This window comes from Eptesicus fuscus, chromosome 2, assembly GCF_027574615.1.
Source record: "Eptesicus fuscus isolate TK198812 chromosome 2, DD_ASM_mEF_20220401, whole genome shotgun sequence".
NCBI classification, from domain to species: Eukaryota; Metazoa; Chordata; class Mammalia; order Chiroptera; family Vespertilionidae; genus Eptesicus; species Eptesicus fuscus.
In genome coordinates, this window is record NC_072474.1 from 20,913,515 (window position 1) to 20,934,729 (window position 21,215).

At 43.2% G+C, this 21,215-nt stretch overlaps 1 protein-coding gene and 1 pseudogene across 1 annotated transcript; one reads left to right on the forward strand and one right to left on the reverse strand.

Moving 5' to 3' along the window:
• Positions 1–1,304: 1,304 nt before the first annotated feature.
• Positions 1,305–11,921, reverse strand: LOC103292639 (uncharacterized). Its single transcript, XM_054724783.1, has 2 exons — positions 11,717–11,921; positions 1,305–1,524 (listed from the first exon to the last, which is right to left on the reverse strand). Exons 1-2 carry the CDS (start codon positions 11,919–11,921, stop codon positions 1,316–1,318), a joined length of 414 nt encoding a protein of 137 aa, XP_054580758.1. The 3' UTR covers positions 1,305–1,315.
• Positions 11,922–18,314: 6,393 nt separating this feature from the next.
• On the forward strand, positions 18,315–18,800 carry LOC103292598 (60S ribosomal protein L32-like; annotated as a pseudogene).
• The last annotated feature ends 2,415 nt before the right edge of the window (positions 18,801–21,215 follow it).

Sequence of the window (21,215 nt, forward strand, 5' to 3'; positions counted from 1 at the left end):
CTCCTCTCCTCCTCCTCCTCCTCCTTCTTCTTTTCTTCTTCTTCTTCTTCTTCTTCTTTTCTTCTTCTCCTTCTCCTCCTCCTCCTCCTCCTCCTCCTCCTCCTCCTCCTCCTCCTCCTCCTCCTCCTCCTCGTCTTCTTCTTCTTCTTCTTCTTCTTCTTCTTCTTCTTCTTCTTCTTCAAGAATGCCCTTCAACATTTCTTGTAATACTGGTTTGGTGGTGATGAACTCATTTAGCTTTTTCTTGTCTGTGAAGCTCTCTATCTGACCTTCAATTCTAAATGGTAGCTTTGCTGGGTAGAATAATCTTGGTTGTAGGTCCTTACTACTCATCACTTGAATATTTCCTTTTTTTTTTTTTTGAGTTAAGCAGAAATTTTATTTCCAAGCTCTTCAAAAATTATTACAAATACAAATAAAGTATCCATTTTAAAGTGTCTCAAATTAAATCAAAGGCACATCATCAAAGTAAAACACTTATGACATTAAGAATCCATTTAGCTTGTAAGATTTTCACATTGCTTGGCTTTTAATCATTTGCAATGTTCTGTAAGTCACATTTTAAACATATTTGAAAGTTATGAAATAATGTAGTATTTTTTTTAAAGTATAACCACAACTATAAAGTAGAGGAACTTAAGAAGACAAAGATCAGATCTGTGGCATACACAAAATGGGAAGATCTAATACACAACACATTAATCTTTCCAAACAAGTTTGCTAAGAAACAGCTTCCATATTTAGTGTTATTTTGAAAATAATCTTCTCACTTACAAAAATCAAGACATCACTTGATTAATAAAGTCTGTTCTTCCCCCCAATTTGACACTGTCTTGCCTTCATTTAGAAATTATAAATTCATGAGAAAAGAACACATTTTGTTATGGTGTAAAAATCTTAGGAACAACAAATTACAAATATTCAAATTTTTAATAAAAATGTTTTCCTTCCCAAAATGTAAATATCCAGTAAATAAAACATACATAATATTTCAGGCCTAGAAACACTAATAATTCACTTATGAAAGAGGTGCATTTTTGTATATTTGGTGGTAAGGTTTTTGTTTGTCTTAAGTATAAAGCACTTCACCAAACAAACCAGGCCATTATTATTTAAAAGTCTACCCCTTCACCCAGTTTCGTAATTTGAGTTGAAACTCATCAATTTCTGTAGAATCTTGGCTATAGGGCCAGGCCACAGGGAAGGTCTGAATATGTAAGTCATTTGGTTAGAGAAAAATGTTTCCGTGAGACTTGGAGGCAGTCATTCATCACTTTGTGCCTAAAGGCTTCCTTAGTGAACTTCTTTCCAGTCTTCAGAGTAAAGCACAGCATCTGGGCTCCCGGAAAGGGTTGCTGCCCACTGGAACACCGACCAGCAGGGCATCCTTGCAGGCATTCTGCATGCAGTTCTGCTGAAGCTTGGCAGCCACCTGAGAGATCCTGATCCTCTCCACGCTGGCCTCCAACTTGAGCTGCTCCACTAAGCGCTGCAGGGCATACACACTGGCACTGGAGGATGTGGCTGCAGGTGGCTGAGTGGCTTTGAATATTTCTTACTACTCCCTTCTGGCCTGCAAAGTTTCTGTTGAGAAATCAGCTGACAGTCGTATGGGTGCTCCCTTGTAGGTAACTAACTGCTTTTCTCTTGCTGCTTAAGATTCTCTCTTTGTCTTTAACCCTTGGCATTTTAATTATGATGCCTCTTTGGGTTTCTCTTGTTTGGGACTCTGTGCTTCCTGGACTTGTAAGTCTATTTCTCCACCAGGTAGGGGAAGTTTTCTGTCATTATTTCTTCAAATAGGTTTTCAATATCTTAGTCTCTCTCTTCTCCTTCTGGCACCCACATAATGCTAATGTTGGTATGCTTGAAGTTGTCCCAGAGGCTCCTTATACTATCTTCATATTTTTGGATTCTTTTTTCTTTTTGCTCTTCTGATTGTGTGATTTTTGCTTCCTCATATTCCAAATCATTGATGTGATTCTACTCTACTGTTGAATCCCTATAAATTATTTTTATTTCAGTGAGTGTATACTTAATTTCTGCCTGTTCCTTTTTCATGTCTTTGATGTTCTTGCTAATTTCCTTGACATTCTCACAAAGATCCTTGAAATTCTCACTAAGTACCTTGAAGCTGTCCTTAAGATTCTTGAGCAATCTTATAACTATTGTTTTGAATTCTGTATCCAGTAGTTTGCTTGCTTCTGTTTCTTTCATTTGTGACATATTTCTTTGTCTCTGCATTTTGGCTGCTTCCCTGTGTTTGCTTCTATGTATTAGGTAGAGATGCTATATCTCCTGGAATTGGTAGAGAGGCCTTTTGTAATAGTTGTCCTGCAGGGCCCAATGGCTCAGCTTCCCCAGTCACCTAAGCTGGGAGCTCTATGTGCACCCCTGTGTGGGCTGTGTGCATAGTCTTGTTGTAGTTGAGCCTTGATTGCTGTTGGTGTCACTGGGAGGACTTGACTTCCAGGCCAATTGGCTGTGAGGACCAGCTGCTACTACATGGAAGAATTGCTGTGCAGGAGACACCCCTATGGTGCAGGACTTGCTTCAGTGGGGCTTTGGTGCTCACTGAGTCTGTCCCTTGAATGTGTTGCTTGTGAATGTGTAGAGTTGAATCTGGTATGGTCTGAAGCTGTCTACCAGGTGCACTGGCTCTGGGGCCTCTTAGTAGGTACAAAGTAAGCCACTGCCTGAGGTCACCCAGCAGGAGCTACAGAATGATCTGCAGGTGGCTGCTACTTGTGTTGGTCTTGGAAGTTCCCAGGGGAGGCCAAGCTGTGAAACAAGGCAGGTTGGTGCTAGTGCCTGGTCTTAGGCCTCTTATTTTTTTATTTTTTGTTAATACTCACCGAGGATATTTTTCCATTGATTTTCAGGGAGAGTGGAAGAGAGAGGGAAAGACAGAGAGAAACAATGTGAGAGAGACACACTGATTAGTTGCCTCCTGCACAAGGCCTGACCAGGGCCTGGGCTGGGAAGGAGCCTGCAACCAAGTTATGTGCCCTTGACTGGAATTGAACCAGGGACCTTTTGGTCCACAGGCTGACGCTCTATCCACTGAGCCAAACTGGCTAGGGCTTAGGCATCTTATTGATAGGTATGGGGCATGCCAACATCAGCTACTGCTTATTTGAGAGATTTTAGAAAGCGTGATCCAGGACAGGCCATTCGTATGGAAAAGTCACTACAAACAGCTTGGGTGGGGCTGCAAATTGGATGGGGTGGGGTCTCAGGGAATAACCAGGGTGGAGCAAACAGTGTGTGTCAGGCTGATGGAAACCCAGATATGGCTGCCAGTCAGCTCTGCAATTGGGGAGGTCACAGCACAGGAACAAAGATCCCTGCAAGCAACCCCATCTGGGAGAAAGCTGCCCCTGAGTTCCTGTCCCAATGTCAGACAATCCAGTTCCTGCCCTTATGTCCCTGGTTCTCCCAAAGCCACCACCTAGCACTGGAGCCCAGAGGGAGCCAATCTGTGTACGTTTGTGTGCCAGCCCTTTAAGAGGAACTGCCTGTGTCTCCACCAGCCTCTGTGTGACTCAGCTATAGTCCCTGCTGGTTTTTACAGCCCAAAGTTATGGGGAGTTCTCTTCCCAGCTCTGGGACCCTGGTGTGGGACTGGGACCCCTGGATTCTCATAGGAGGCCCCCACAGTAGAGATATCCCACCTGATTTAAAAAAAAACCAACACCACATGTGGGTGTCAGATCAGCCTTCTCTGTGCCTCTGCCCCTGCTACCAGTCTCAATGTACTTTCTTCTTTACTTCTCTGGTTGTAAGACTTCCATTCAGCCAGATTCCAGGCAGTTCTGAATGATGGTTGTTCTGTATTTTAGTTGTAATTTTGATGTGGTAGTTGGAGATGGTGAGTACTGGCATTTACCTACACCATCATCTTGGTTCTACTTGTTAAGAGTGAATTTTCAAATGTCGATTCTAAGTTAACCTATATGTTAGGTAAACTAGTTCACATTTTTAAAACCTATGGCCATGTTATGGATGTACAGCCCTTTCTGTGTGTATGTGAGGAAGAAAGACAATGACATTTTTTTCTGTAACAATCCCTTGCCTGATGCCAAATTTCCCATTGCTAATCCCTTATCCGGATTCCTCTCCTAGAGAATCTTGCTTAACTTCAAACCTGTAGATCTTCTGGGCAAAAATGTCGGCTGACAAAACACCAGGTTTAGATTTTTAAAGTGACACAGGAATTTTTGATTCTGTCTTCTAGTGAGCTGCAAGATTTTTATCACTTTGATTCATCACTGTGAGAATGAACTCATGATAGATTGAATTCCCTCCAACATATATATATGCACGGGGGGGGGGGGGGAGGGAGGTTGTCCCTCAGCCCAGCCTGCACCCTCTCCAATCTGGCACCCCTCAGGGGATGTCCGACTGCTGGTTTAGGCCCGATCCTGCAGGGCCTAAACCAGCAGTAGGACATCCCTCTTACAATCCAGGACTGCTGGCTCCTAACGGCTCACCTGCCTGCCTGCCTGATAGCCCCCTAACCGCTCCCCTGCCAGCCTGATTGACACCTAACTGCTCCCCTGTTGAACCAATCACCCCCAACTGCCCTCCCCTGCTGGCCATCTTGTGGCGGCCATCTTGTGATGGCCATCGTGTGATGACATGAGGGCATCACGCAAGGGCGCGAGGACCACCTAGGCTTTTATTAATATATAAAAGCCTCATTTCATATATATATATATATATTTATATATATATATATATATATATATTTTTTATTTATTTATACACACACACACACATATATATATGAGAAATGTTGCTATAGTTATTTTTTTGTATTCTGCATATAGCTTATGTACTGTAAGCTTATTCATGACAATTCAATTTCTTTCTATTCCTTGAGGGCAGTGATACTTTCCTGATTTTTAAAAAATATTTTTATTGATTTCAGAGAGGAAGGAAGAGGGAGAGAGAGATAGAAACATCAATGATGAGAGAGAATCATTGATCGGCTGCCACCTGCACGCATCCCACTGGCGATCGAGCCCACAACCAGGCATGTGACCTTGACCGGAATTGAACCTGGGACCCTTTAGTCCGCAGGCCGATGCTCCATCCACAGAGCCAAACCAGCTAGGGCACTTTCCTGATCTTTTATTGTTTAAGATAATAATACATTTATTTTTATTTTTATTTTATTTATTTATTTATTAAATTTCTTTATTGATTAAGGTATTACATATGTGTCCATATTCCCTCATTCCCTTCTCCCCGCCCCCTCATGCCCTCATCCCCCTGTTGTCTGTGTTCATTGGTTACGCTTATATGCATGCATACAAGTCCTTTGGTTGATCTCTCCCCCTTACATTTATTTTTAAAGACTGCTTTAGAGATTAACATTTGTAGAGCTGCATTCCCACATTATTCTCTCTCTTTCACTGTAGTTCTGCATGTTTGCTTCCATTTTATAGGACCATCTTCCAACCTAAATCTTTGGAGCTATAGTTTTCCTTTTTCTGTTCCCACAAAAGAAAAACTCTTTGCTAATAATTATGGAAATACAAGTCAAAACCACAATTAGATACCACTTCAAACACATTACAGTAGATATTTAAAACAAAAACAAAAACACAGAAAATAAATGTTGAGGATGTGGAGAAATTTAGAACCCTTGTGCATTGCTGCAGGGATTGTAAAATAGTGCAACTGCTGTGGAAAACAGTAGGGCAGTTCCTCAAAAAGTTAAACATAGAATTACCATATAACCCAGCAATTCCACTTCTGGGTATACACCCAAAAGATTTGAAAGTGGGGACTTGAATTGATATTTGTACACCAATGTTCATTGAGCAGCATTATTCACAATAGTCAAAAGTCAGAAGCAACCCAATTGTTGATCGATGGATGAGTGGGTAAATGAACTATGGCGTATATATACAGCGGAGTATTATCTATAATAATAGAAGTTTAATATGCAAATCGACTGAATGACCAAACAGCAGAACGACCTTCTGGACGACCTTCCAAACAACCATGCTATGACACCCACTGGTGCCAGGCCAGCCAAGGCGGGTGCGATGTGATTGGTCCGGGGTCTGGCCATTGCCCCATGATCACCCTGCAGAGAGAGGCTCAGGCCACTGGCTGGTGGGGTGATTGATCAATTGGGGGGGTTCCACGATCACCCCAAAGAGGGAGGCCCAGGCCACCGACTGGCAGGCTGCGGTGGGTGGCCGGGGCCTCCCTCTTTGGGGCAGGATCGATCCTGGAGCCCCGGCCGGGTGGGCAGTGTCTACCTCTTTGGGGCAATTGATTGCGGGGCTCCCGGACTGTGAGAGGGCACAGGCCGGGCTGAGGGAAACAAACCCCCCCCCCACTCCAGTGCATGAATATCGTGCACCGGGCCTCTAGTTCCTTATTAAAGAGGAAGAAAATTCCAACACATGCCATAAAATGGATAAACCTTGAGGACATTATGCTAAATAAAATAAGCCAATCAGAAAAGGACAAACAATGTGTAATTTCATTTATATAAGGTTCCTAGAGTAGTCAAATTCATGGGGACAGAAAGTGGAATGTGGAATGGTGGTTGTCAGGGACTGGGGGAGGGGAATGAGGAGTTAGTATTTACTGGGTACAGGGCTTCAGTTGGGGAAGATGAAAAAATACTGGAAAAAGATGGTGGTTATGGTTACACAACAATGGGAATGTACTTAATGCTAAGGAGCTGTATGCCTAAAAATGGTTAAAATGTTAAGTTTTATGTTATGAAAAAGAAAGGCTCTTACATTGTGATTTTACAAAACACGGCCATTCCAGCGACTCTCCTGAACTAGTGGCCTGCAGACATCACTAAGGCCTCTCAGTAACACAAAACCCGGGCGCCTCCCCTCTTCCTTAGGAACGCCGGAACTGAACTGGCCTGCACCTTGATCTTGGACTTCCAGCCTCCCGAACTGCGAGGAAATAACGTCCTGTTGTTTAAGCCACCTACTCTTTGGTCTTTTCGTATGGCAGCCTGAGATAAGACATTTGGGACATACTGGTGAGTGGTGAGAGTAAGGCTTGATTACCTAATAAAAGGAGCAAAACCCTGGAAAGCTTGAAACATATTCTTGTCAGATGTGGGTTCTGTTGCTGCCTCATAGAGTCCTTTTAGGAGAGCGGTAGCTGGGATGAGCCCCCCAAAATTTTGAGGGCTTGCTGGTTCAGTGAGCTTGGAGACGAAGCTCTATTAAACACAGGTGCTGGTAATTGACTGAAAGTGTCCCTCACTTAATAGAAGGGATGGTGTTTCCCTAAGCTGTTGTGCTTGTGGTGACTTCTGGAAGACGCCTCTTTGGAGGGGCTGCTTGTGCTGAGGCTCTTCCCTGCTCCACAAGCACGGAGCCCCATCGGGGAGCTGAAGCACATGTTTCTGGCAATGCCTGTAATATAAAAAGTATTGTGCCAGGTATTGGAAGGTCCTGAGATGAAAACACACGAACTTCCTGCTCTCCAGAAACTTAAAAATAGCAATTCTCATCGTAGTTTTAAACTTGCACAATGAAAATGTTTTATATTTATAGGATATATTTTACACTTATTAAAGTAATTATGCTCAAATCGCAAGCTTCTACATTTCCAGGAACTGGCGGCTATTTTGTTACTGGAAATTGAGAGACTGAGAATGACCAAAAATTAAGCTTTAATTTTTCCATTTGAGATAAGCCTTAAAATTCTAGGATCTTTGCAAAGGGACTCAGAGACTGGATTTTCTTATATTCAGATCTTATTGGTCCTGTTTGATCTGGATATTTGAATTTATATTGGTTTATGCTACCTTTTTTTTTTTTTTTTTTTTTTTTTTAGACTGATGTTTTTTCTCTTTCTCAATCTTTAGAAATTGCCATTTTGGAGAAAAGAAATATTTTCCATCAAAAACATGGATGAATCATTCAGGCAATTCCAAATTTGCCCTTGGGATTCAAAGTGATTTCTTTTTCTGTGCTTGGTATGTACACCTCAGTTATTAAAGACACACTTTATTTTTGTCTGACAGAGCAGGTGATTAGTAAGTACATTCATTGGAATAACAAATGTTTGTTTTCTGGGGGGTATTTGTAACCAGGCAGGTCAGGTTTGTACCTGAATGTGCATTTAACAAAACAAAACATTGTTTTCTTCTCAAAAGGTGGTAATTTCCATCCCTCAGAAAACTAGAAACCTCATAGTATGATCCTTGACCAGGAGTGTTCTCCTTATGGTTTGATACAGATTTAAAAATATGTGGTTTGGGGGGATTCTTTTGGGCAAATGAGGCAAGATTTCATAAATTTTATTTTTTATGTTCAATTAGAGCTACTTACCACTAACCTATTAAGTAATTAAGAGTCATTATGTTTTATAGTAAATCGACTTCATTACCAACAATCATACTACATCAGTATTCTAAGACGTTGACTGCTGTGCTACTGATATTGGTTACGTTATGAAGCAAGGACTGAGTAGGCACTCCAGGAATTCTTTCAAACTAGGGAAAGAATGCCTTATATCACTTGTGTAAATGTGGTTGTAATTTCACGTGGCTGCTAGTCGTGCTTTTATTTATTTATTTTTTAAAATATATTTTTTATTGATTTCAGAGATGAAAGGAGAGAGAGAGAGAGAGAGAGAGAGAGAGAGAGAGAGAGACATCACTGAGAGAGAATCATTGATCAGCTGCCTCCTGCACACACACTGACGGGAGATTGAGCCCGCAACCCCGGCATGCGCCCTGACCGGACTTGAACTGGGATCTGGTTAATAGGTTGATGCTCAAGCACTTAGCTACACTGGCTAGGATAGTCATGTTTTTAAATAATGAATTATTTATTATTATTATTTAAAAAATATATTTTATTGATTTTTACAGAGAGGAAGGGAGAGGGATAGAGAGTTAGAAACATCGATGAGAGGAACATAGATTAGCTGCCTCCTGCACACCTCCTACTGGGGATGTGTCCGCAACCAAGGTACATGCCCTTGACCGGAATCGAACCTGGGACCCTTCAGTCTACAGGCCGACGCTCTATCCACTGAGCCAAACCGGTTACGGCGAATTATTAAAAAAAATTTTTTTTAAATTTTATACCCTGGTGCTCCTGTGTTTTACAGAAAAGAAAAAAAAATTTTTTTAAATATATTTTATTGATTTTTTACAGAGAGGAAGGGAGAGGGAGAGAGAGTTAGAAACATCAATGATAGAGAAACATCGATCAGCTGCCTCTTGCACACCCCCTACTGGGGATGTGCCCGCAACCAAGGTACATGCCCTTGACCGGAATCGAACCTGGGACCCTTGAGTCCGCAGGCCGACACTCTATCCACTGAGCCAAACCGGTTTTGGCAGAAAAAAATTTTTTTATATTGATTTCAGAAAGGAAGGGAGAGGGAGAGAGAGATAGAAACATCAATGATGAGAGGGAATCATTGATTGGCTGCCTCCTGCACGTTCCCTACTAGGGATACGAGTTGCAACCCAGGCATGTGTCCTTGACCAGAATTGAACCTGGGACTCTTCAGTCTGCAGGCCGTCGCTTTATCCACTGAACCAAACCAGCTAGGGCTAAATAATGAATTCTTGTCAGTTTGAGTGATGTTTGGTGCTTGTGATAGTGTTCATGGTGGGTATTTTCATAAAGAGTGTGTTTGGCTTATTATTTTCCAGTAACTAGTCTTTAATCCACACATGGATGTTTTATTGTCTCAATGCTATTCAACCATATGCCTATTGCTGAAGACAATGATGATATAATTCCCCTCACATTTTCTTGTTCAGGAACAGATCATTGGTGATATGCTACCAGTGAATTTGTGTTCTTTAATAAGTTATAAAAAACTAGCAAATTATAAAATTTCTGGGATATCATTAAAGTATATACAGTATATCATTGTTTTGAATGTAAACGCATGTGTTTGTTGCTTTTAAATTCTTTATCACAGAGATTTTTTTTTAACTGGTATTTGGAGTGGATGGGGTGGTGTGGGCTTTAAGATCTCTTGCTTTGCCTCAAAAAGTATAGTTAAGGAGCCACTGACTTCTTCAAATCAAGACTTCTGGGAATTGACTATTTGAGTATACATTTATCCTGAATGATTTTTCTATAAATCAGTAAATCTTAAGCCTGGCTGCACATTAGCATCTCCTGGGAAGGATGTTTCAAATAGTGATGCAGAGCCTGACTTCAGACCAATTGAACTGAAATATCTGAAGGCAGAGGCCAGGCATTGTGTTTCTTTTTTTAAAAATATGTTTGTTTGTTTTTATTTTTATTTATTTTTAAAAAATATATTTTATTGATTTTTTACAGAGAGGAAGAGAGAGGGATAGAGAGTTAGAAACATCAATGAGAGAGAAACATCGATCAGCTGCCTCCTGCACACCCCCTACTGGGGATGTTCCCGAAACCAAGGTACATGCCCTTGACCGGAATCGAACCTGGGACCTTTCAGTCCACAGGCTGACGCTCTATCCACTGAGCCAAACTGGTTTTGGCTGTTTGTTTGTTTTTAAATTAAATATTTTGTTGTTGAAAGTATTACATATGTCCCCTTCCTCCCAACCCCCAATGGCCCCTTCTATCCCTGCCTCATTAAATATGTTTTTTATTGATTTCGGAGAGAGGAAGGGAAAAGGAAAGAGGGAGAGAAACATCAATGATGAGAGAGAATCATTGATCGGCTGCCTCCTCCTTGCCCCCTACTGGGGATCAAGCCCAAAACCCGGGCATGTGCCCTGACTGGGAATCGAACTGTGATCTCCTGGTTCATAGGTCTGATGCTCAACCACTGAGCAACACCGGCTGGGTGTTTCTTAAAATCACCCCAGATAATTATAATGAAGGTTGAGAATTTATGTAAATGAATATTATCTAACTCTTCAGGTTTATAAAAGAAATAGCAAGTGCCATTATTCAGAAACAGACATAGAGACAAACACATTTAAAAGGGCATTGTTTTAGAATAAATTATTGGCTAAATTAATTGTATGGCGGTAATAGTAAATAAAGAAAACAGTCATTTATACATAAAATCCTCTAAGTGGGCACTTTCAACTTATGATTCGTCAGGTGTCCTCAAACTGCAGCCCGCGGGCCACATGCAGGGTGTTTTTGCCATTTCGTTTTTTTACTTCAAAATAAGATGTGTGCAGTGTGCATAGGAATTTGTTCATAGTTTTTTTTAAACTATAGTCCGGCCCTCCAACGGTCTGAGGGACAGTGAACTGGCCCCCTGTTTAAAAAGTTTGAGGACCCCTGATTCAGATGATCAGATGCTTCCATTAAGATAGAATAAGGGGAGGGGTTGAGGGAAGGAAGAATGACGGGTAAAGGGAACAGTAGGAAATGAAGCAGGCAGAGTATGGTATCAGGAGATGGGTGTGGCAGGAGAGTGACATTTCCCTGGGCAGGTGGCCAAGGTCATGGAGAGCCAGAAGAGGCAACAGGTGTGGTCTGCAGCAAAGATTCAGGGACAGGAGAGGGGGCAAGAGAAGCCAAGGAAGAAACTGGAGCCAGGGGCACGTGTGAGAACAATGCCTTGGCCACGGAAAGAGATGGAGCCGCAGATCCTCAGACTGGAGCTTAAGCACAAGGGCTCCCCGCCATGGACTCACTCAAGAGCCCAGCTCCAGAATAAGCAGTGGAGAAGGGCCAGAGCCAGATATGCACAAAAGTGAGAGAGCTAACCTCAGAGGCCTTCGAGGTCCTCTCACCTGGAACATGCTTGTGGACAGAGCCTGCAGGTGCAGTATAAGGATCCTGATTTTTCAGATTCCGACTGGACATAATCCTCCCAGAGCCCAGTCCTAACAAAGGTTGCTTCCGCCCAGGAACTGCTGCTTCTACCACATTCAGCTGCCCAGCTGTTGACGTGTCCAGCTTCCCCCACGGTGCCCAGCTTCCCACCACGGTGCCCATCTCTCGAGATAAAGGAATGTGCCTTATTCACTTTCATTACCCCTGTCCATGGAAGAGGGTGCTGGGATTTCTTGAATTGAATAAAGACATTTTTACACTCATTTTTCATCTCCTAACTCACAGAGGAAAAGTCAAACTCACGTCAGTTTCTCAGCAGAGATTTTAGTTTCAAGATGTTCGCTCACATGTGACACAGAGGAACATAGATTTAAAGTCATCCTGGAAATGACAGAAAAGCTGACAGTCAACTGGTTTGAGCCAAATTCCCTCTCAATAGGGAAAGAATTGTATGGAGGGAATCCGTATTTTCCGGCGTATAAGACGACTGGGCATATAAGATTTTCCTGGGTTAAAAAGTTGTCTTATACGCTGGAAAATACGGTAGTCCAATATATCTAATCCATTATATCTAATCCCATTAATATAGTCCAATATACCGTATTTTCCGGCATATAAAACGACTTTTTAACCCAGGAAAATCTTATACGCCCAGTCGTTTTATACGCCAGGAAGTACGGTAGGTCAATCAGCCAGTAGGGTAGTTATTCCCAGACTGGGTTGGATGTCAGAGTCACAGTAGATTTTTAAAAAACATGTTTTTATTCATTTCAGAGAGAGAAAGGGAGAGGGAGAGAGAGATAGAAACATCAATGATGAGAGAGAATCATCCATTGGCTGCCTTCTGCATGCCCCCTACTGGGGGTCAAGCCCACAACCTGTGCAGGTGCCCTGTCCAGGAATCAAACCGGTGACCTCTTGGTTCCTGGGTCGATACTCAACCACTGAGCCACATTGGCTGGGCAGAATCACAGTATTTCTTAAAAACACCGATTCTGGGACCTACCTTCTGCAATTCTGACACAGTTGGTAGATCCAGGCAGGGCATAGCAGATCTGCTTTTAGTAAAAAGCTCCCAGGTGGCCCTGGCTGGTATGGCTCAGTTGGTTAGAGCATTGTCCTGGGCACAGAAGGGTCTCGGGTTCCATTCCCGGCCAGGGCACACACCTGGGTTTCAGGTACGATCCCCAGTCGGGTCCCGTGTGGAGGCAACCAATAAATGTTTCTCTCTCTCTCTCTCTCTCTCTCTCTCTCTCCCCCCTTCCCTTCCTTTCTTTCTCTCTCTCTCTCTCTCTCTCTCAAAAAAAGTGAAAACATATCCTCCAGTGAGGATTAAAAAATTAGATAAATAAAAATGAAAAGCTCCCATGAGGTTCTGGGCACACAGAGCCGGGTTTGAGAGCTGGGACTGCTGGGTCTGTCCCCTTAGCACAGCCTGGCTGCTCGGGACTTGCTGGCAGTCCTAGGCTGGGGTGACGACAGGTCTCCCTGGGGCCCCGGAGCATCCCTCTCATTTCCTACATCTCATGAGGGCTCACTTTGTGTTCACCCTACTTGGGTGAGGCTCTGTGAGCGCACGTTCCTGGGGCGGCCAGGAGAGTCTGTCCTTGGCACACGTGTGAACCTCTAATCGTAACCGGTTCTGCTCCAGCTGGCTGTTTCTTGGCATCAACTCAAAAATTCAGGCGCTCTGTGGAAGAGACTTCTTTCTTCTCTGCATCTGGGGATGAATGCCCGTTGTCCAGCAAGGGAGGGGCTGGTGCAGAGAGAGAGAGAGAGAGAGAGAGAGAGAGAGAGAGAGAGAGGGAGAGAGAGAGAGAGAGAGAGAGAGAGAGAGAGAGAGAGAGAGAAGTATTAACCCATTAGTAACCATTACCATTTTAGCGTGGACTAATTCATTAGAAAAGGTATTTATTTCCGATGGTGAGAAAACCAGACTACCAAAAACTATGACAAGCCTTGTGCTGAACTTTCTCTGTCTGAGCGGTGGGAAGGGATGGTCTCCAAGGCTCATTCCTGCTCTGGCACTTGCTTGTTCAGTCAATGAATGTGAATACTGATTACGCTCCCACTCTGCCAGGCACTGTTCTCGGCACCAGGGTGTACACGGTGAACAAGACAGAGAAGGCCAGGCTCTTGTGGGGTCACAGCCTGGCAGCTGCAAGCTGGGAGATCTGAGAATGGCTGCTTCAGAGTCAGACCACCGGACACTGCATGAGCCTCAGAGACAAGGGTCTTGCCCTTCCTGTCATGCCCAGGGCCTGCTCTGAGCGGGAACAGATGCCAGAGACAGATGACGTCACTCTCCCACAGTGAGTGCAGCCCTGAAGGAGCCCTGCTGTCCACGGAGCATGGAGACGTGGGGGAGTGTTTCTGAGCATCTCAGCCTAGCGGGTGTGGCTGCCTCCGGGGACTTCCGCGTCAGCCTCTGTGTTGGACTTAATGAGGAAGGCTGAAGGCTGGAGAGATACCCACAGGTCTTAAGGAATTAAAACTAGGAAAAATATCTAGGAATTAGGTGCTGGGTCTGAGTTTAATAGGTGGTAATTATTATACCCAAACTTTTGGCTTTAGATTCACAAAGTGTTGGATTCAATAGTAAGAATCTGTCTTTGGCTTTTATTGTGCAGGAAACTGAAACAGGCTAATATTGAAGGTATAAAGGAAGTGTATGAAAGGATGCCAGGAAACTCAGAAGGAAAGGGAAAAAATGGCCAATTAGTGCATTTATATTGAAGCTAATTTTCATATGAAAAGGTGAGGTTCTGACTTTAGAAGTTGACTGTTACTAAGGGCCTACGTTTAGTTATTTGCAATGCACTAATTCTTCTCCCATGGAAAATGGATCAGCTGCTCTTCCTTCTCTCATTCCTTGCATGCCTTCTCTTTTACCTCTCCCCTGACTCAATTCTGCAGATGCCAGAGTACAAAATCTATTATACAGTGAGGGTAAAAGTGCCGGCTATTTGTAAAACAGAGTCACAAACTCATGTGGCTGGTGAGATGTCTGGGCCTCGGCTCCCCTCTGCCTGCTGACAGGATCGCACCTGACTGTCCAGGAAAACGGGCTCCGTGGCTTTTTGAAGCACTGCAGAGGAGAGGCCCGGATGTCCCTGCTAACTTACCTCAAGTCCGATATGCTCATTGGCGGAGGGTGTTTTCTAGTTTAAATCACTCACGTGGAAGCTGAAGCTCATTTCCTTTTTCTGTCCTTGCTGGAGACAGTGAACAGCTGGCCTCCATCCTCTGAGGAATATCCCTTTAAACCTTGCAGGCCGTTGTTAAATGGCCTCTAGGCTTTCTTTTCTTCAAACTAAGAATCATAGCATCTTTTCCCCATCCCTCATGGGTCCTATTTCCCAGTCCCTTTCACATCTTTGTTCTTTGAATGCTCTCAGATTTTTCTAAGATACTCCCCTTTGGAAGTTATTTGAAGGAAAACAACAGAAGGGTCTTTAGATGTACTCAGTACTGGCAGCCCTCTCACCTCACTACAAACCTTGCTACTCCCGCTGGGTGGGTGGCTTCTGGGGCCTTGACTCCCAGGGCTGAGCTATGCCTGAGGGCTGAGCAGCCTGTCAAGAGACCAGCAGGACCACAGGCCAAGAACACGAGGCCCCAGCTCAGCACAGGGCTCACTGAGCTGAAAATAGTGCCTGACATTTGTTAAGCTCTCAAAGGTTTAGTAAACGAACTCTTGTCCCTGTATTATCTCTTCTGGACTTCTCTTGGACAGACTGGGCAACCTAAACCCTGATTGCGCATGGAAAGAAAAAATTAAGTTCTGAAAAGTCTAATAGTTACGTTGAAAACAGTGGTGCCTCAGGTGTGTTACCTTGTTCAGTGGGTGTAGGGGACGGAGGCAGAAGTGACTGAGAATGGAACTAGGGGGCTTGGATGCCCTGGGACGTGAGATTGATGTCCAATGTGGATGACTGGGGGATGGGTAAGGGTGAAAATCTACAGGGTAGTGAGAGAGACAGATGTTCAAACAGAGATGAAAAATCTGCTGATGGAGGCAGTAGGGAAAGGATTGGGAAGGGGCAGATCTGTAAATGAGGACTGGGTAGCTCAAGGGACTCAAAAGTGGAGAGAAGGTGATATATATATTAAGAGAGAGAAACTAAGTTTGCCTCAGAGTCTAAGATTCTGGGCTTTGACCAGTAAAGACAGTAGTAAAGCCCAACCGGTGTGGCTCAGTGGTTGAGCATTGTCCTATGAACCAGGAGGTAATGGATCGATTCCCAGTCAGGGCACGTGCCCGAGCTGTGGGCTCAACCCCCAGTGTGGGGCGTGCAGGAGGCAGCCAATCAATGATTCTCTCTCATCATTGATATTTCTCTCTCTCTTTCCCTCTCCCTTCCTCTCTGAAACCAATAAAGATATTAAAAAAAAAAAAAAAGACAGTAGTAAACTCCTTAGAATATGGATGGCCTGAGGGGGATTGGGAACTCATGCAAAAAGAGCTTCATTTTGTCATAGACCAAAGAGTTTTTTTTTTTTTTTTTAAGCTTTATTAAGAAACTGAGGACTCTGCAAAAGTGAGCTAGGATGTGAAACTGGAGATAACTCAGACCCTTAGTCAAATTAATTCATGTAATTAGGTGCCATGTATCTGTGACTTACCTACTGAGTATAAGAGCTCTGACTGGGAAGCAGTATAATTTTTAAGCAGGTGAATATAAACAGGCAAATAATAGTTGTCACTTGGGGTCATTTGTTCAAACAAAGCAAAGATTTCCACAACCCCTCTTTTGGTTTGATTTTCTAGGCCAACAACATAGACAGATCTTCATAGATCTTTATTGGTAGGGAATCTTCATCTTCTGAGGGTGTATTTGATATCGAGGAACAGTTAGAAGTAATTAGAGCCAAGACTGGGGAATAGGTGAGTGACCAGGCTGGGAAGTGTTAAAGAAAACCAGAGCCAGACAGAAGTTAAGTGGAGAAAATAAATTTTATTCAGGAATTATTATTGTAATAGGGAAAGAGAGATCTCAGTATAGAACTGGGCTCAATTCCAAATACAAGTGGGAATTTATAGCTAAGAAGCAGGGTGGGGGCCAGGGAGTGGAGGAAGCATCAGGGGTAAAGAGGGTTCTGGCTAAAATGACTTAACAGGATCTTGCTGAAAGCGGACTAGGGTGATCAGATACCACGGGTAGGAGATGAGGAGTTGAATCAGATAATCAAGGGTGATCAGATATTGAGTATGGGGATTCTTGCTAAACTGACTTAGCAGGAATTTTGCTAAAATTAGGCGATGCAAAGATGGATGTGGACGTCCAAAGGTTGAGGCCTAGCTGAGAAGATTCAGAGGAGCCTAACTAAAGTTTGTTCAAGGAGGGTGTATTGACAACTGCTTTTTAAAAATTAAAACTAATTAACAGAGGCACAGTTTGAATTGAAGCCTTGAGCTGGAATTCCTCTTTTTGCAATGCTGAGGTCTATCAAGTGAGTTGACCTAAGGCAGTGGTCGGCAAACTGCGGCTCGAGAACCACATGTGGCTCGAGAGCCGCGGTTTGCTAATGAGTTTGCTGACCACTGGGATAGGGGCTTAATCACAAGGAACAACAACAGCCTGTAATTATTGGAATCGAGAGTCTAGGTCAGTGGTCGGCAAACTCATTAGTCAACAAAGTGGCTCTCGAGCCGCAGTTTGCAGACCACTGACCTAAGGAATGAGCTCTGCATGAACAATGCTATTGACGTCAAAGAAAAAAGTCAACTTTGTCATTGATTGTGATTTTGATACATCAGCTTTATGGATCCTCCCAGGGTTTGGAGCACTGCAGTCGCTGACACGTCGTCCAGGTCATATTGGTTCATCGCCACTTACTCTATTCCTCAAGAATGTACCCGTTGTTCAGCTTTCCTTAAGAGATAAGGACAAAGGAGGCATACATCTTTTCTGTTCTGTCTTTCACTCAAAAATGTGTGGTGCAACTGTATGTTCAAGTTTTCCCTAAGGAAGAGTCTATTTCTTTATCTAAATTTAACTCTTCAACCTTCCTTCTCCCCGTCAATCACCTGGGTGAATTAGCCAAATTGCTGACTGCTTAAACATTTTTATTGATCCAGTAGCCTACTGCTTACTCACCAATAATGCCTTTTGTTTTTGTTTAAAATGATTGTTCTGGAACGAACTCCATCTTTTTTTCCAAATGCGTCATTTGCAGATTAATTTTATTGAGCACCCTTTGCACTTAATGATTCTCATATACAGTTTATGCAGAAATAAAATGTATTTCTTAATCGCCATTTCTTAATACTGTTAAAAAAACAAAATTCAACTGTAAATGTTAAAGTTCTTATTGGTTTTATTCAATGATTCACGAATTAAGCAGCATCCAGTCTAGCAGACAGAATGCCCTCTGAGGAACTGTACCAAATGAGACTTATAGGGAGAGGGAGCAGGAACAAGGAAGTTGTAGTAGGTGAAACAGTGGTTTGGTTGTTGCAAGGTCACTTATAGGGGTGGGGAACCTTTTTTCTGCCAAGGGCCATTATAACATCATTCGAGGGCCATTCAAAATGATCAGCTTGCTCTTCCTCTGTGCTGCCTATGGACGTGGCAGCAATCTCCTACTCGGCACCATGGCTGCCCTCAGACCCCTCGTGAAACCCAAGATTGTCAAAAAGAGGACCTAGAAGTTCATCTGGCACCAGTCAGACCGATAGGTCAAAATTAAGCGGAACTGGCGGAAACCCAGAGGCATTGACAATAGGGTGCGTAGAAGATTCAAGGGCCAGATCTTGATGCCCAGCATTGGCTATGGGAGCAACAAGAAAACAAAGCGCATGCTGCCCAGTGGCTTTCGGAAGTTTCTGGTCCATAAGGTCAAGGAGCTTGAAGCGCTGCTGATGCGCAACAGATCTCACTGTGCTGAGATTGCTCACAGCGTCTCCTCAAAGAACCGCAAAGCCACTGTGGAAAAATCAGCCCAGCTGGCCATCAGAGTCACCAATCCCAATGCCAGGCTGCGCAGCGAAGAAAATGAATAGACAGATTGTGTACACATTGTATTTGTGTTAACAAAATAATAAAAGTCTGCCCCAAAATTAGCAACTTAAAATTAGCCTGCTATATTTGGTCAAACATTTACTAATTAACTCACCCCTAATGCCTAGGCAGGGCAGACCACATGATACTGAGGGCCTACCATGGCCCTCGGGGCTGGGTGTTCCCCACCCCTGCTTCAGGGGATAACAGGGGTGTATCAATCAGATGACCTAACTAGGGCAGGTCAGGCGATTCCTGATGGACTGGTTTAAAATTCCAATTCTGGGAGAGCCAAAACTGTAATTAAGTCTTGATTTGGTGATGTGGGACTCAGCATAAGCAGCTAGCTCCATTTGGGGCCTGGTGTCTTGTTTTTAACAATACAGATTTGACCAACTTTGAGGGGAGTGGACAACAGAGCTAGCTTTCATTGAATTATTACTAAAGGCCCAGAAAAATGTTTATTTCATATTAATTTTACAAAAACCTATGGAGTAGATATCATTTCCATTTGGCAGAAAAGCAAACTGAGACTTTGAGAGATTAAGTAACTGCCCAAAGTCACCTGGCTAGTTAGTGGTTGGACCATGATTCTAACTCAGGGCTTCAGGTTCTAAATCCTAGGGAAGATAGTCCAGATGTTTTATATACCAACAATCCAGCTGTCAGCATACTATATTGTTACAAAAATGGTTTGTCTTGTTGTGTAAGGAAGCTGACTCCTTCTGGCTTCCACAGACAGAGCGTTCCCTAAAATGGAATCGATTGTAATTCCAAAGGCAGGCACACAGTCATATGTTAGTCTTGTCTGTCTTATCATTACAACTTTTGTCACAAGACTGATTTTTTTCATGCTCTTAATAATTTATGGTTAACACTATTTTGGAACTTCCCTAATACATTCACAATTGCATGAAAACAACAACAACAACAACCCCAAATGTCATGGACCACAATAGGGTGAGATATTCTGATAAAGGTCAGGTAAATACAGAGGAAAATAGTGTGGTTATTTCCTGCACAAGTGTCCCATGCTTCTGTTGGGACACTGATTTCATACAGACACTGCCTCAACCCCTAACAGCACTGAAAGTGTGTGTGTGTGCGCGTGCATGTGTGTGTGCGTGTGCGTGTGTATGTGTGTGTGTGTGTGTGTGTGTGTGGTTGGCTTTGGCTTTTATATCTTTTTCCACTGTTCTTACCCTGACAACACATGAAGGATGGATACAAGCCAGCCAGAAATGGTATTTTCATGAGGGAAATGCATATGGGGAGGCTTTGAGGAAGAGAAGAGAAGGCTAAATGTGGTGAGATTATAGTTAGTTCGGGTTGCGTAGACCAGGATGGTGCTTAGGAGGCAGCCAGGCACCAGAGCCAGTCTAAGTACTTGACGTGAATTAACTCACTCGATCCTTACAACAACCCTGTACAACAGGTACTATTATTATCACCTTTTACTAATGTGGAAACCAAGACCCAAAATATTAAGTAGCTTTCCCAGGGTAGTTCATTTACTAACTATGTGTTGAGTGAAACAAAAAGAATTAACTGTATGGTGTTGGTTGAACTTGGGGGAATTTTTATTCCTTAGCATGCATTCGGACTTTAAATACCTGAAGTACCTTTAAATGCCTTAAAGCATAAAAATATTTCTGGTGAAGTGGTTCATGCACCTCACCTTTCTCCTTCAACCGTGATTCGTGGGCACTCTAATACGTTTTTGTTTGAATGTTGTTTCACTTCTCTGTAAACTGATATGAATTTAACTCCTAGAGTCTGGAAATAGCAATGCCCTAATTTCCTAAGCCACAAAGTCTCAATTTCTATGTGGTTCTGTCTTTAACAGTAAATCATGACTCCATCATCACTTTGGGCCATTACTTAAACAGAGCATTAAAGAACCACATGAGGCCTGATATAATTATGCCAAAGAGAAGCAAGACATTGTAGGGTAATGGCGCTCCGTAAACTGTCAAAACCTGTTGGAGCACTTCATAGATTCTGGGTCTGAGAACTTCACTATGGCGCACAGAAAGAGCCTGATACAACTTGCTTTTGGGGCATTAGTCATGAAACCAGATACCTGTCATATATATATTTAACTATTTTAAGTGAATATCATTAAAGTACAAAAATGATACCCTGACATCTCCCTCTTCCTCAATATCCATGCTCAATCCATCATTAATTTCCATTGTGTGTGTGTTTTAGAGAGAGGGAAAGGGTGGGGGAGAGGGAGAGAAACATTGACGTGAACGAGACACATCAATCGGTTACCTCCTGCTTGCACCCTGACCAGGGTGGGGAACGAACCTGCAACCCTTGGGTGCCCAGGCCAATGCTCTACTACTGAGCCACACAGGCCAGGGCTCCCATTGGCTCTACCTCCCATTTCTGGAGTTCTCCCACTTCTCTCCCTCTCTGTCCTGCCACTCTAGTTGTGGCTCTCGTT

Coding starts and splice junctions, on each gene's coding strand:
- LOC103292639 (XM_054724783.1), bottom strand. CDS start 11,921: ATGGGCACCGTGGTGGGAAGCTGGGCACCGTGGGGGAAGCTGGACACG. Junction 1,525..11,716: donor TGTCCACAAGCATGTTCCAG/GTGAGAGGACCT, acceptor AGCCACCTGCAG/CCACATCCTCCAGTGCCAGT.